The sequence below is a fragment of the Narcine bancroftii genome, chromosome 6 (genome assembly GCF_036971445.1).
Source record: "Narcine bancroftii isolate sNarBan1 chromosome 6, sNarBan1.hap1, whole genome shotgun sequence".
Classification (NCBI taxonomy): Eukaryota; Metazoa; Chordata; class Chondrichthyes; order Torpediniformes; family Narcinidae; genus Narcine; species Narcine bancroftii.
The window spans coordinates 25,075,672-25,093,124 of record NC_091474.1 but is presented as its reverse complement, the minus strand read 5'-3'; the positions used below and the strand labels follow the sequence as shown (position 1 = coordinate 25,093,124).

The 17,453-nt window shown below is 43.3% G+C and overlaps 1 protein-coding gene across 1 annotated transcript in view; it reads left to right on the top strand.

The window, feature by feature from the left end:
* Positions 1–12,799, top strand: part of LOC138735847 (neurensin-1-like) — a 36,531-nt gene extending 23,732 nt beyond the window's left edge. The window contains exon 3 of the mRNA XM_069884352.1: positions 6,889–12,799. Coding sequence (XP_069740453.1) covers positions 6,889–7,284 — 396 coding nt within the window. The 3' untranslated portion in view covers positions 7,285–12,799. The remainder of the gene's footprint in view (positions 1–6,888) is intronic.
* The last annotated feature ends 4,654 nt before the right edge of the window (positions 12,800–17,453 follow it).

Here is a 17,453-nt window from a genome sequence, read left to right as displayed (position 1 = left end):
GGTTGGTTGGGGTTGGGTGTTAGGTTTTTCCTCCTTTGCCTTTTGTCAGTGAGGTGGGTTAGGGTTAGGGTACTGCACAATTTTGTGTTTCATCTCTGGGAGTACATGAGGAAGTGTGTTTTGGTATGGCTTTGTTGGATTATGAATGTGAGAATATGTGAGTGTACATGAAGGTGAATTTGTGACGTCACTGTATTTTTTACGATGTATTAATTTTCATGTCCTGTTGCAGGGTCTTGACCCAAAACATCAACTGACAATTTTATTCCCTGGATGCTCCCTGATCTGCTGGGACCCTCTAACCATTTGATTTTGTCCTAGATTCCAAAATTATTCCTTACCACCACTAAAAATGGTGGTGGTGAACTGTTACACTGAGGGATGTGCCAGGCCACGAAGTTACCAACTATGGTGGTGTGTGTACTGATGAGAATTTGTGTGCGTGTGTGTGTGTGTGTGTGTGTGTGTGTGTGTGTGTGTGCGTAGGGTGTGTGTGTCTGCGAGAGAGAGAGTGAGTGAGGAGAGACGGAGACAGAGTTGGAGAGAGTGGGAGGCAGACAGAGAGAGAGCAGGAAAGAGAGAGAGAGAGAGAGAGAGAGAGACTGTTGGCGAGTGTGCCTGAAGCAGTGTGAATCCCAGTGTGAGACTGATTGTTGACGATTATACAGCAATTTCGTTCAGCTCAGTGAAATTAAACAAGTGCCAAGTACATTGTGATGTTCCCCTCTGGTCCCTTGGTTCCGTTGCAATTAGTTGAGGATCAGGAGGAGAGCATTACAATCCTTCAGCATTTGCAAAACCCTGGCTGATTCCATCTTTAATGGGGTTGCTGTAACCTGACTGATATGGCAAACCTGATTTTCTGACACATTCCTTATAGCACCAGCAATAACTGTTCCTGGTTTCTCCATGAATCAAGCCTGCTCAGGTAAACATTGTGGTGTGGCGCTGAATCCAAAGTGCAGGACCAGAACTAATCCCAACATAGCCAAGAAGAACAATGCCTGAATCTCAGGTATGGCCCTGCATTGAATATTCTTTTTATTTTATGTGATGAAATACTTATCACATTACCCTAGGATGATTCTGGGAATGAAAGGGTTATCATATGAGGAGCATTTGACAGCTCTTGCCCTGGAATTTAGGAGAATAAGGGGGACCTCAATGAAACATTTTGAATGTTGAAAAGCGTGGACAGAGCAGACGTAGAAAGGTTGTTTCACATGGTGGGAGAGTCTAGGACAAGAGGGCACAACTTCAGGATTGAAGGGCACCTGCCAGAAAAGGTAAATGTAAAGGTTCCATTATTGTCACATAATACTACATTTAGAATGTAATGTACATGAAATTCTTTAACTTTTGTCGACCCCTTTGTCCAGCGTCCCTCACAGGAACCTACAGCACCTGGTGTTACAGAGGTGGTAAATCTGTGAAATTTGTTGCCACAAAAGGCCAGGTCATTTGGTGTATTTAAGACAGAAATTGATAAGTTATTGATTAGCCAGGGCATCAAAGGTTATGGGGAGAAAGCCAAGCATTGGGGGCTGAGTGGGAAAATGGATTAGCTCACAATTGAATGGCAGGGTAGTCTCGATGGGCTGAATAACTTATTTCTGCTCCTATGTCTTATGGTCTTATGTCATGGGTTACATCAGCCTGCATCAAATAAAGAGCAGTTGGCATGAGAAAGATATGGTGAGGCTGTTAGGCTGTTGTTGGGAAGGGAACCAATAGGACTGTGGTCACCTTTGACTGTGAAGCAAACAGCAGACTGTTGAAGGACAGATGCAGCTGTCAGTAGATCTATAAGTGCCAGGGTTTAACAGGAAAAAATGAATTCACAAACAGCCCCAGATGCAGATGCACATGTTTTCTGATGACTCCATATCACTGGATAGATTCTACTCTTGTCGAATTAAAATCAGCATTGTTCCTGTTAATAAAAAAGGGTTGGAATGAGTCATCCATACATATAAAACATTGCCTTTTCATAATGTCTTTGGTGTTCCACAGATGTGTAATCAATCAATTGATGCGATCATATGAATTCAGAGCAGGAGTCAGCCAATCGGCCCATCAAGCCTGCTCCTCCATTCAATAAGATCGTGGCTGATCTGGCCTTGGACTTTGCTCCCACTTACCTGCTGTTACTCCACAACTCTTATTTCTTCTATGACCCAAAAATCTATCTATCTGTGTCTTAAATATATATGATGAGACAGCCTGTACTGCTTCCTTGGGCAGAGAATTCTACAGATTCACTCCTGGGAGAAGCAGTTCCTCCTCATCTCTGTCCCATATCTACTCCCTTGAATCTTGAAGCAATGTTCTCTAGTTCAGACCCACTGCCTCTTATCAATCCCTCTCATAATTGTAACTGTTTCTATAAGCTTCATTCTTATTCTTCTGAATTCTAGCAAGTACACCCCAAGTTGATTCAATCTCCGTTCATAAGCTAACCCTCTCATCTCTGGAATCAATCTGGTGAACTTCCTCTGCACTATCTCCAAAGCCACTAAGATCCTTTTTCGAGTAAGGAGACCAGAACTACATGCAATGCTTCAGGTGCTGCCCCACTGGTACTTGGTACAATGGTAGCAGAACCTTGCTGCTCTTAAATTCAACCCCTCTAGCAATGAAGGGCCAACATCCTTTTTGTCTTAGAATCAGAATTTATTGTCATGAACAATACTTGGCACTTGTTTTGTGGAAGAATTACAGTGCAAATGTTTATATAAACCACCTTACAAAAATAAATAAAAATAGTACACAAAAAGTCAAAGTCTTTGGTTCATTGATCATCCAGGAATCTAATGGCAGTAGGGAAGAGGTTATCTTTGTGACACTGAGCACTCATTCTTAGGCTTCTGTACCTTTTTCTTGATGGTAGCAGAGTGAAAAGGGCATGGCCTGAGTGGTGGGGGTCCTTGAGAATAGGGGCTGCTTTCTTAAGTCACCGCCTCTTATAGATGTCCCTAATGGAGTGAAGTCTGGTGCCATTGATGTCACATGCCAAGTTAACAACCATCTGGAGTTTTTTTCTTTTTCTGAGCATTGGCACCTCCATTCCAGACAGTGATGCCATCAGCCTGAATGCTCTCCATTCTACACCTGTAGAAGCTTACAAGAGCTTTCGGGGACGTGCCAAATCTCCTCAAACATCTCTCAAAGTATAGCCACTGGTGAGCATTCTTTGTGATTGCATCGACATGGTGGCTTCAGGACAGATCCTTGGCGATCTGATTACCTATTCATTACCCGTTGCACCTGTAAACCAACCTATAGTCATTCATCAAATCAAATAAGTTATGATCCAATAATTGGGTCACGACACAAAGCAACTGGATGCAGGAGATGAAATGCCTTGTGAAGGAGCTAGGTATAAAATAGTAAAGTGGCTTGGGGAGGAATTTTGTGCCTTGTTACCACAGCTATAAGAGATGAAGTTATCATATTCAGAGACAACCAAGAGGCTGGAATAAGAGAGGGAGGGAGGAGAAAACATATCCCTCAGAGGTCGAATGAGAGATTTTCATAAAGGCATTTGGGATTTTTTTAAATTGGTGAATTATATATGAATTGACAGATGCACTGTTAAGCTGTATTTGATGTGCTATCAAAGCAAGTCAGCCCATACCTCAGTGCAGCAGACAGTGCAATTGTAAAACAAATGAGCAGGGAGTAGTGCAGAGTGAAGGGTACAAAGTCAGAGTGCAGGGGATAGAGAAAATGAGTGCAGGGGCATTACCTTTTGGCAGTGTGAGGTCCATTTAAGAGTCTGATAACAGCAGGAAAGAGGATGTCGTTGAATCTGGAAGTTCACATTCTTAGCTCATGTGGAACGATCCGTTAATGGGATAGAATGAAGGAGACGGGGCTGCAGTACAGCCACATACACCAACAGATTCTCATTGGGCCAAAGAAGATGTTCCTGCAAGTTGGATCTCTGCGCTCTTTGGAACAAGGTTCAGGAGGAAGGCACAAAAATGCTAGAGGAACTCAGCTGGATTTGCAATGTCCATATGAGGTAAAGATATATTACCAACGTATTACCTTGAGGAAGGGTTCAGGCCCGAATCGTTGGTAATATTTCTTTACCTCCTGTGGACACTGCGAGACCTGCTGAGTTCCTCCAGCATTTCTGTTTTGACTGTAATCACAGCATCTGCAGACTTTTGTGTTTTACTCCTCAGGAGGGAGGCCATCTCCATCCTCTCAGGGCACAAAATATTGAAGAGGGGCATCGAGAGGTAAACACTCTAGTGGCTGTGGTCAGACCTTGTTCAAAGTGGAATGATGGAGTTGCAAAAGAGAAACACTGAGTCAGGACGGAGGAACAGTTAATAGTTCAGATCTCCATAGAAATGAAATGTTAATAACTTATCTTTCCACAGATGCTGCCTGAGTCGCCAAGTTTTTTCCAGAATTCATTTAAGATTTCTCGCATCTGCAGTTTACTTGACTTTCATGTTGAGTTATTTTGGGGTTTTGTGTCATTTTCACTAATCCACTGGTCCAATGGTGACTTCACATCAAGATGTGTTTCACTGACCTCAAACTGATGCCAGAAATTCTGTAAAGGAGGAAGGAATTGCTATGGAAATGTAGGTTTGCTTCCATGCCATGTGGTGTCAGGGCTGAGCTTTATGTTCAAGGATTTATGTTGTTATTCAACACTCGTTCTCAAGTTGCACTTGGCCAAGACTAGTCACCTGATGATTGATGAATTGACAAGGCAGAACTAATAAACTGGTGCCAAAGATGAAAGACACAGCTGCCACAATGGATTGGTTCCACCTTTCTTTTGTTATAAAAGTAAAGGGTTATGGGTGTGAGGGAGAGAAGGATTAGATTGTTTCGGAGTAGATTTACATAGGTAAGCACAACATTGTGGGCTGAAGGGTCTATGCTGTAATGTTTTGTGTTCTATGTTCTAAGAGCAACACCATTACATCTTGTCTCTGGTGTTCTGATGTGTATCAGAACAATCTGGGCTATACTGTAAAGTTGCTTTCACATAGGTGATAGGTACAGTAATGTTATAGAATCAGTAGTTCATAATTTTCCCTGATTCTCTTTGAGTCACTTCACTCTCAATTACAGAAAGACTCACATTTGCAGTCATAGCTTCCTCTGGAAATCTATTCATGATCAACCACTGCTGGAATTATAGAAGTTCAAGTTCAAATTTATTATAATCTGACCTGTACATAAACATCCAGAAGAAACAGCATTTTTCCAGACTACAGTGCAATACAAAGACACACATAATGCACAGCACATAATAATCACAGATATATATTTTAAAATATATTTTTTTAAATATATTTTTTGAGGCTTGTTTGTGGAGTTTGAAGAGATTTGTATGTCACTGAAGACTCTCGAAAACTTCTACAGGTGCACCATGGAGAGCATTCTAGCTAGTGGCATCACTGTTTGATATGGAGGTGCCAACGCTCAGGACAAGAAAAAGTTCCAGAGGGTTGTTAACTCAGCCTACAACATCATAAACACCTATCTTCACTCCATCAAGGACAAATACATGAGGCGGTGCCTTAAGAAAGCAGCCTCTATCCTCAAAGACCCCCTCCACCCAGGCCATGCCCTCTTCTCTTTGCCACCATTGAGAAAAAGGTACAGGAGCCTGAAGACGAGTTCTCAGCTTCTTCCCCTCTGCCATCAGATTCCTGAATGAACAATGAACCACAGACACTGCCTCACTTTGGCTTTTTCTTTTTCTTGCACTATTTTTATTTATTTTTGTAAGGTGGTTTATAAAAATGTGTGCACTGTGACGCTGTCACAAAACAATGAATTTCATGGCATGTTCATAACAAATAAATTTTGATTCTGATTCTAAAATAAATATATATAAATGTTCGGGATGATTTTCGTAGTGACAGAATCCTGTTCATCAATCTCACAGCCTGCAGGAAGAAGACATTTCCCAGCCTGGCAGTCCTGATTTTGATGCTCCTATACGTCCTTCCTGATGGTAGCAGGTCAAAGATACCGTGTGCTAGATGGAAAGGTGCCTCATTAATTCTTAGATAAATGTCAATAGAGGAAAGGAAGACCCTAGTGATCTTCTCGGCCATTTTGATGATCCTCTGTATTGACGTCCGGTCCAATGCTTTGCAGCTACCATCCCACACAACGATACAGCCAGACAGGACACCCTTGTCAATTGTGCTCCTGTGAAAGGTTGTCACGATGGGGACCGGTAGCTTTGCTCTCTTCAACCTCCTTAGGAAGTGTAGGCGCTTTCCTGGCTCTTGAGGTATTGTGAGAGGGATGGAGACTAGGGAGAGCATCAGAATCTTTTTATGGTAAGGACCAAAGGATATTCGCAGAAGGTGAGGGTACCTGGATTGCATTGCCAGGGTGGTGGGGGAGGCTGGTACAAGAGGGACTTTTAAAATACCTTGGATGCAGGAAAAATAGAGAGTTATGGGTGTGAGGTAGGGAAAGTTTAGATTGTTGAATAGGTTTATGTAGGTCAGACAAAGGGCCAGTACCATGATGTAATATTCTATGTTCTAAGAGGGTACAGAGACGTTCCTGTGCTGTGATATTCTATGAAGGAAAGAAGAAGGAATCCTTAAGAAAGCAGCCTTTGTCCTCAAGAACCCCTAGCACACAAGCCATGCCCTCTTTGCTCTGCTACCATCGGGACAAAGATACAGGAGCCTAAGACGCATACTCAGTGGTACAAGGACAGCTTCTTCCCCACTGCCATCAGATTCCTGAATGATCAATGAACCGCAGATATTGCCTTACTTTGACTTTTCCTTTATCTTGCTCTATTTTCGAGTGAGACAGGAACCTTTCTGAGGGAAGACAGGGATCGGGTGATAGATCGATAAATTTTCCTTTGTTGTCCTGCAGGTGGGCCTGTCAGCAGGGACCATCCTCTTCCTCATCGGCATGGCAACGGTCACCACCGGTTACCTGGTGCCCCGAAAGATGGAAGGCATCGGCGAAGATGACTTTCTGGTGGTGGATAAGCGGGCCATCGAGTACAACGAGGCGCTGGAGATCAGCAAGCTCGTCGGCGCCGTCCTCTTCAGTGTGGGTGGGACAGCGATAGCGGCCTGCGTCTTGGTTCTGACCATTTCCAGACACCTGCCCAGGGATGAGGAGAGACAATTTTCCCCTATCCTGATTGAAGGGCCACAGAAGAGACCACATAAAGCAGTTCTAAAGACTGGCACCCCAGGGAGCGCCCAACTCCCTGTTGGCTTCACGCGGGTACAAAGTGTCCAACCTAAGGCCGGAACATGAGGAGACACATCCAAACCCTTGTGAAACAGGTCATCTCATGAAACGACAAATTTCCTGCTTGAGAGGCTCCTTCATTAGTGCTGTATCCCAATACTTTCCCCTGCACCCTGCCGTACAAAGCTCCACCAATGCTACAACCCTGCCTTCAGTTCTGGTCACCTCAGTGCAGAAAGGATGCAGATGCTTTAGAGAAGCCATTCTTTTTTTAAATTTTTTTATTTTTCACACTGTGAACCATACTGACCAAAATACACACAAATATTTCCCTCTTGAATATACACAGTGTCATTTTCTCCCCTTTTCCCACCTCCCTTCCCTCCCTCCTTCACCCCCCCTCCCCACTCACTCAACGATCAATCTATAATGTACATTAAACCCATTAAACAATGTCATCACACAATGAAAATAAACAAGAAATTTGTGTCATTCACTTTTACATACTGGGTCAGTTCATTTCGTCTTCTTCTCCTTCTGTCATTTTAGGTGTAAGATCTAAACCAGGTATTAAATAAAATCACAAAAAGCAACATACCAAAAAATCCAGAGATCTTTCTTCTAAGTAATATAAGAAGTAAAGAACTTGGACTCGATTTGGATGGAGCACAAAAAAGATTTATTATGATAGCCTTAGCTGTAGCAAAAAAATGTATTATGTCAACCTGGAAATCAGAAGATAGCTTGAGAATACAGCAATGGTACATAGAAATGAATAAATGTATTCCATTGGAAAAAAATAACATTTCTTCTTTTCTTTGGCTTGGCTTCGCGGACGAAGATGTATGGAGGGGTATGTCCACGTCTGCTGCAGGCTCGTAGGTGGCAGGCACGGTTGCAGCGGTTGCAAGGGAAAATTGGTTGGTTAGGGTTGGGTGTTGGGTTATTCCTCCTTTGTCTTTTGTCAGTGAGGTGGGCTCTGCGGTCTTCTTCAAAGGAGGTTGCTGCCCGCTGAACTGTGAGGCGCCAAGATGCACGGTTGGAGGCGATATTAGCCCACTGGCGGTTGTCAATGTGGCAGGCACCAAGACAGCCAGCCTGAAAAAATAACATATAATTTAAGAAATAACATCACAGTATTCGAACAAATTTGGGAAGAGAAGCCATTCTTAACCTTTATTTGGCTATAATCCCCTTATGACTGCGCAGAGTTTATGGGCCCAATTCCCTTGTGAAGCAGACAAGTTTAGTTGGTTTCTTCCATACTTCTCTCCTAACGTCGACACAAAAACCATAAAAAGTATTTTACAATTTCATTCCATGGCCCCCACTTAAATATGCTGTGCCCCCCCCCCCCCCAGGAGGGCCGTACAGTCCCTGTTGTGAATGGCTGCTTTAGAGAGGGTGCATAAGGTATTTGGCAGGATTGGAGAATTTTTCTTCTGAAGAAAGGTTGACAGAACTAGGCTTTTATTCTTTGGTGCAGCAAAGGCACGCAACAATCTAATTCTTCCCCATATCTTTTTATTTTTCTTCCATCCATGTGCGTGTTGAAGCCTTTTGTATGTCTCTATTGTACCTGCCTCCACCACCACCCCAACAAGGGATTCTAGGTACCCATGACTCTCTCTGTAAAAAATGCCTATGATACCTCCCCTAAAATTCCCTTCACTCACCTAAAACATATGTCATCTGGTATTTATTATTGTCACCCCGGCAAAAATAAGCCCCTAGTAATGTTATACACCTTTATTAAGTCACCTCACATTACTCACCCTAACTTTGTTGACAATGCTTCATATGGCAACATCCTGATAAATCTCCTCTGCACTCTCTCCAAAGAATATACATCCTTCCTGTAATGACGTGATCAGAACTGAACACAATACTCCAAAGGTGTTCTAACTAGAGATTTAAAGAGTCGCAACATTACTGTATAGCTCTTGAACTCAATCCCCGACTTAATGAAGCCAACACACCATAGACTTTCTTAACTACTCGATCAACCAGTGTGATAACCTTGAGGGATCTCTCTGTTCCTCTGCCCTGCTAAGAATCTGGCCATTAACCATGTTCTCTGCTTTCAGGTTTGACCTTCGAAAATGCATCACTTCACACTTATCCAGATTAAACACCATCTGCCACTTCTCCGCCCAACTCTGCATCTTGCTACATCCCGTTGTAAACTACAACAACTTTCTATACTATCCACACCTCCTACCTTTGTATTATTTGCAAACATTGACCCACCTCTCCACTTCTTCATCCAAGTCATACATAAAAATTACAAAGAGTAAGCCTCATGGAGCAAATCCCTGCAGAATATCACTAGGATGCTTTTGTTATGAGATGCTTGGTGACATGACATCACCAGTGACATCATAGCCATGTCAACAACAAATGAGTCACAGAGCACTTGGCCTTTGAATTAAAATTAGCAGCCACCCCGCCCACCACCATTTTTTTAATACATTTGTTCTAAGGTAAAACAGGTTTCATGAAAATCAATTCTTCAACAAAGGATCAAGGGATATAACCTTAAGATTCCAGGGGAGTCCATTTAAAATGGAGATGAAGAGGAGCTGCTTTTCTTAGAGAGTAGTGAATCTATGGAATTCTCTGTTTAAGGAACCAGTAGAGGCTGCCTCATCAAATAAACTTAAAGCATAGATAGATTTTTTTTGCATCATCGGGGAATTATGGGGAAATGGCAGGTAGTTGGAGCTGAGTCCACAGCCAGATCGATGCACCAGACCTCCTCGATGCACCAGATGGCCAACTGCTGCTCCTATTTTTTATGAATCACTTTTATTCCGAGGGTCATTGTATGAATACCGTTTGACAGCTCCTGGCCTGGACTTGTTGGAATTTAGGAGGGTGAGGCGGAATCTTGTTGAAACATTTTGTATGTTGAAAGGCAAGGATAGAGCAGATGTGGAAGGGTTGTTTCCCGTGATGGGAGAATCTCGGACGAGAGGGCAAAACTTCAGGATTAAAGGGTGTCCACTTAGTACAGAGATGCGGAGATTTGCTTTCACCAGAGATGAATGGATCTGTAGAATTTATTGCCAAAGGCAGTTGTGGAGGCCAAGTTATTGTGTGTATTTAAGGCAGAGATTGATAGGACATCAAAGATTAAGGGGAGAATCCCAGGCAGTGGGGCTAAGTGTGGAGTTCATGATAAAATGAAACAGAATTAATGATTAAGGTTGATCAGAACAGTGAAAAACCATCACTTGATGGGCAGAATAGCCTATTTCTGCTCCTATGTCTTATGGTCTTATGTAAGTTCTTTCCTTTTGTTTGAAATAGATTCTGAGGGCAAAGTTGTGAAAATTTATGGGGTCACAGTGAAAGAGGAAAGACTGAAAAATCATCTTCTCTTCACAACGCCCACATTTTCACCCCATGAAATAATTCTATTGACTCACAGAGCCATCTTCACCTCCAGGTGCAACTAGGTGGCCCCTGCCTTCCACCCCCCCCCCCCCCCCCCCACTACCCTCCACCACCATCTTCTGTCTGTCACAAGTCAAGATATCAGTCTTAGAATTGAGGTTCCTGCAAACCGATCATTCATTCACAGGATACAGGTGTTAATGTGAAGGCTGGCCTCTCATCTAATTGCCCATCTCTGCCACTTCAAAGCCAACCTGCAGAGTTTACCTTCCCCCAAAGTCAACAAAGGAACCAATATTTTAATAACATCCTGCCATTTTTGGCAAGCTCATCACCATTTAAAAAAAACTCCACGTCTATTTCATCAATGGAATTCAAACTCTCCAACTCTTTTGATGGATTTGAACTCTGATCCCCAGGATATTAGTCCTGCCTTGGGCACTTCGAACTAAGTAATAAGACTACAATGCACGCCGTGACCTGTTTCACAAGGGCTGTGCATATGCCCTCCTAAAATGCAAAGTACTCAAGCCATCCAATTATGATGAGCTAACTCCACCTTCATCCCAAAACAATTCTGTCACAACTTCATGAGATATAAGAAATGGAAATACATGAATAAAAGAACCCCATCACTACCAGCAGGCACAGTGTTGGTGAGCATTTACTCAAACTCTCTTTATAAAATTATCTTCTTCTTTTGCTCCTCTATTCTTCAAAAACCTTCTGCCATTGTGATGTTCCCACCTGCTTTTCTTTGGACTGAGAATAACAGAAGATGCCTTTTATTCCACCCCATTGTTACAGCACAGATGAAGGCCCTTTGGACATCCCAAATAGAATCATCCTATCAATCTTATTCACCCCTCCTTATTCCCCTACGGCCCTGAAACTTATTCTCTCCTACCAACCTATCAACTCCTCTTTGACTGTTATTGCCATTGACCTCCAGTAAGGGATGATGTTTACCCAGGCAGCTCATCCTTGGGAAAGTGGGAGGATGCAGAAGCTCCAAAGGAAACCCACGTGGTCACAGGGAGACTGTGCAAACTCCACACAGACCGTGCCCAAGGTCAGGATCAAACTTGGGTTCCTGGAGCTATGAGGCAAGCAGGGCTACCCGTTCCTTTCTATGGTGGGTTGTGGGCGAGGGCTTTGATGCAGTAGAGCCGTGGACTAGGTCTTTCTCCACACACCCCTGCAATGTGAAGGCACACTTGGGGAGGAGGGGGAATGGGTTTGAGCCTTGGGGTTGGAGAGAAAGCCAATGAGAGACAGAAAAAGTAGCCAATCCTGTGATTGCAGCTCCGGCTAATCTTGTTCCATGACCTGTTCCCTCTCTTTGTCTACTCAACCGTTTCTTCTTCATCTCCCACACCTACACTGCTGTCAGTCAGAAGCATCTGAAGAAACTTAACAAACTGCTGATACACGATATCTGAGCTAAGAGAAACAGAAACTGCTGGAAACACTCAGCAGGCCAGGAACCATCTGTGAACAAAGAAACAGAATTAATGATTAAGGTTGATCAGAACAGTGAAAATTCATCAATATATTTCTCTATAGATGGTGCCTGACCTGCTGAGATTTTTCCAGCACTTTTTGCTTATATTTCAAATTTTAATTCCAGCTGCCTTAGATGATAGAACATTACAGCAAAGTTCAGGCCATTCACCACACAGTTGTGCTGACCTCTATAAACCTACTCCACATCAATTTAACCCTTCCTGACCTCACACCCATAACCCCCTATTTTTCTCACATCCGTGTGCCAGTCTAAGAGGCTTTTAAATGTCCCTATTTTACCAGCTTCTACCACCACACCTGGCAGTGCATTCCAGATGTTCTTGGGAGCATCCCCAACAGTCCTCCTGGCCAGAATAAGGTGGGAACTCTTTGTGCTGGGATTGCACACGGGTTAAAGGACATTAATGGCCAATTCTCAGCAGCCACTTACTCAGACGATGCAGTTCTGCAAATTAACTTCCCTTTTTCAGTTGTGTGCCTGGTGCCTTTTTTTGTGGGCAAGAGGATCATCTTCCCACCTGACTTCAGAGCAGCCCCTCACCAACATTTGCGCCTAAATCTGATGTGCTCTCTAGCCATCTCCTTCCACCTCCGACACGCAACCCTTATTTTGGGCTGTCCGGTGAAGAAATAATGTTTGTGATTCAAGATTCTTTTATTGCCATGTAATAAATCAGAATATGTGATATTACATGAAATTGCTTTTAGTCTACCAGAAGGCAGACAAAAATTCGTCATCAGGAGAAATTGCCTGGCGCCCCTTACAGCCAGAGAAAGAGATTCAAAAGATCCAGAGTTACTGAGTGTCTGTGGAATCGTCTCCAGCACTCCTGCAGATACACAGCCATACAGATTTTAGTGCAAACCATCAACAACCTGAACTCCAGATCCAAACCTCCAACGTGATCAGCAAGTCTTCGGCATCCTCGGAACTCTCTCGCATCCCGGTTCCAATACCCGGTGCCTCTTTAGCCAGTCTCGAGCAGTCCGCAGCCTGGTGCGAGTCCCTTGACCATAGTCACCAGAAGCCTGCAGCCTGCGTGGGTTCCTCCCATTGAGACACCAAAAACCCCTATCATCTGTGTGTTCTTCTGCCTCAGAGCCACTCGCTGGTCCATGGGCAGGCTTTGCACAGCATTACTGTAATGGCCATTCAGATGAAGAAAGACCACCAAGATGGTACAGAGAACTTGAGCCCAAAGAAAATATTTCATCGCCCGTAAGACACTCAGTCTTTCTGAGCACACATAGAAAGTTACAAAAATGCAAGTTCTCTCCTTTGAGCACTTCAAGTAACCACAGCATCACTTTTTAAAATTTAAAATTTAATTTACAGTGCAGCAGAAACCGATTCTGGCAATTTAAACCTGTGCCCCTCAATTACACCCAAATTAACCTCCATCCCCCGTACGTTTTGAACGGTGAGTGGAAACAGGAACCCCCAGGGAAAACCCACACAGACACAAGGAGAATGTACAAACTCCTTACAGACAATGCCAGATTCGAACGGGCATCACTGGCGTCGCGCTAACCTGAGCCACTCACTTTCAATGCTTCTAGAATAGTTTGTCACCACACATTGTCAGCGTGCACAGAGATACTGATAAAGAGCTTATGGAACACAGGCACCAAAATTCTTACTTGCTGCAGCCAAACAGGTACTTATAAAGAAAAAATTATAATAGTAAATTAATTGAATTAGATTAAGAGAGACAATAAATAAGATAAATTCTAAATATTCACAGTCATTCTCTTGCAAGAGTGCAGACAGTCCTTTTGTGGTACCGGAGCAGCCCCTAATTAGTTTAACAAGGGGAGGCTCAAGTCTGAGCTGTTGGAAAGAAACTGGTTTTCAGACTTCTGTATTTTCTGCCCTGAGGCAGCAGTGAGGAGAGGTTGTGACCAGGGTGATTGGGGGGGTCCTGTATGATGTTGACTGCCTTCTTGAGGTAATGCCTCATATGGATGTCTAGAGTGGATGGGAGGCCGGAGCCTGTGATGGACCTGCCTGCGTTTGCTCCCTTCTGCAGCATTCTGCATTCCTGGGCACTCAAATTACCAAACCAGGCTGTATTCTTATCAAAGTGCACATAAAGAAGTTAGATAGATCATTCAACTGCATGCCAAGTCTCCTTACATGCCTTGGAAAGTAGTGTCATAGAGTTATACATGACAGAAGCGAGTCTTTCAGCTCAAGTCATCCATACCAGCCTCATTGCCTACCTGAGTTAGTCCCATTTGCCTGTATTTGGCCAATATCCCTCAAAACCTTTGTTATCCATGCATCTGTCTAAATGGTGTAATTGTCCCCCTCTACCATTTCCTCCAGGAGCTCGTGGTATCCTTGAACCCTCCAGCTTTAGATTCCACTACCTGGAAAAGTAAATAAGATTATAAAAGGAATAACTGACACAGAAGCAGGGAAGGTTGTTTCCACCAGTAGGTGGGGCTCGAACTAGGGGGACACAGCCTCAAGATCCAGGGGAGTAGATTTAAGACAGAGTTAAGGAAAGAGCAATTAATCCATGGAATTCTCTGCCCAAGAAAATAGCAGAGGCTGCATGACTAAATATATTTAAGAGATAGTGAACTAGATTATTGGATAAAAGTGAAATTAGGGGTTTTAGTTTACAGGTGAGCACGTGGAGTTGAGTCTTCAGCAAAACCAACCATGATTTTGATGAACGGTAAAGCAGGCTCGACAAGCCAAACGGCTGACTCCTGCTCCTATTTCTAATCTTATAGAAAAAAATTGTGGCCATTTCCCTACATTCAGATTTTGTGTACAGTAAAATCCAGAATTCAAGCAACCAGCAGCCCTCAAGCATCTGGCGCAAAAAAAAATTGCGGAAAATAAGTAGGTAAAAAATACGAAAGTTTAAAATTGGTGCCCCAGCGGTTAGTTTGCCAATCACACAACACGCAATCTCAAGCATCTTCACTTATCCAGCATCTACCCAACCTTATGGGTGCCGGATACCAGGGGTTTTACTGTATTTTGATAACCATATGATCACAAACCACAGGAGCAGAAGGCCCTCGAGTCCACTCCACCATTCCTTCATGAACTGATCCATTTTCTCACTCAGCCCCACTCCTCTGCCTTCTCTCCATAACCTTTGATGCCCTGACAATTTGAATATCTATCAATCTCTGCCTTAAATCACCCAATGACCTGTCCTCCACAGCTGCCCATGACAGCAAATTCCAAAGGTTCACCACTCTCTGACTAAAGATTCCCTCAGCCTCCTTTGCTCCAGAGAAATAATTAAAGCATTACATGAGAATAATCACAGAATGATAATAAGTTTATTGTTCTACACATGAGTACAATGTACAGAGGTAGAACAATCTGTAGAGAAACAGAAAAACTACAGACACTATAATCTTGAGCAAGCAAAGAATTACTGGTGGTCCTCAACAGGTCAGACAGCATCCATGGGTAGAAATGGTCAGTCACCGTTTCAGGTCAGGACCATAAGATATAGGAGCTGAATTAGGCCATTTGACCCTCGAGTCTACCCGCCTTTGTGGAGACCTGCTGGCTGACTTTCTGAGTTCTTCCAGCAGTTCTTTGCTTGTTATGGGATAGCATGTGTTTAGAAAACTCACCCACTTGGTCTCTCAAAGGAGAAGGAACTGACTGCTTAGGTCAGGAAGGCCATGTGCCAAACAGTTGATGGAGGGCCATTGATCTGAAACATTACTAGCTTGATTTTTGCTGATGCCTTGAAAAAGGTGACAGGCGCAAAACATTATGAATATATCTTTACCTCTTATGGACGCTGCGACTCCTGCTGAGTTCCTCCAGCATTTCTGTTTGTTTTTGCATTAATTTTGCTTCTCTGCTATGTTTCCCCACAATTTTACTTTTTGGTCTCTGCAAGTAACAGGGTGATAATTAACAGATAGTCCATTTGGGTGATGGCTGAGGAATAACTGCCATTCAGTGCACTAGGGAAACAGCCTCATTCCCCAAAGCTCACACATCCTTGAAATAATCTCCTCAAAATAATCAAGATAGGCATCTCTACTTAGAGGTGTAGTCAAATGACAATGGATCTAGTGGATCCTTTCATTGCCAAGATCACCTCCCTGAAGAATGTACTCCACTTTAAAGTTACTGTTATCTTAATTCCAACTTTAGATTGGAGTCAGTTTGAAGAAAGGCCTCAGTTGTAGTGATGACCAGCAGGTGGTGCTGTGTCCCCATACAGTTCTTCTACACGTCTCATCATTCCCACTTCAATTCCCAGCTTCTCTCTTCTGCCTACTCACCCACGTCCACCTATGACCTCTTGCCTGTTGGCCTGTGCTCCTCCCCCTGCCCCTTCTTCACTCTTCCTTCCACTATTTTATTTCGGGTGCCCGCCTGCCTTTTGCTCATACCTTGATGGAGGGTTCAGGCTTGAAATGTAGGTAATGAATGCTGAATGACTGGCAGAGACCTCCAACACATTTGTGCATTGACTGCAATCACAGCACCTGCAGACTTTCTTGTTTCATTCCCACTTCAATCACAGGTTACACTTTACAATCCCAGAGCATGCAAACCGAGACTGCATTACAATGTCATCTGCCACTGTGTTATAGTACAACCTGACACCACGTTACCATACAAACTGAGACTGCATTACAACGCAACCTGAGACTGCGCTACAATACAAACTGAGACTGTGTAATAAAGATCCTTGTATCTGATATGTATCTCTCTATTCCCTGTCTATCTAGAAGCCACTTAAACCCACATTTGTAACTTCTCCCACCAATGCTCCTAACATCAACTCTCTATGTAAAAACATCTCCTTTATGCTAAACCCCATCTTCCAATCATCTCAAGTTTGCAACATTTTTACCCCAGGAAAATTTTATCATTATCTACCCTATAAAGGTCTCCCATTATTTTATAAACTTCTATCAAGTCATCCGGCACTTCAGATAAAACAACCGGTCGATCCAACCTCTTGTCATAGATCCTGAAAGGCAGCACCCTGGTAAATCTCTGCAACTTTCCTGCAATGGGGCAACCAGAACTACACGTCGTATTCTAAATGTGGCCTAACTAGCGTTTTACAAATCTTCAACATAACCTCCTTATGCTTACACTCAATGTCCTACTGAATGAAGCCAAGTATTATATACCATACGCCTTCTTCACCACCTTGTCTACTGATGTGACCATTTTTAAGGAGCGATGGACCAGATCTCGCTGCACATCATTGTTTTTAGAGTCCTGCCATTAGTTGTATAGGTTCCCCTGACATTTGACCTCTCAAAGTGCAGCACCTCCCACTCCTCGGGATTAAACT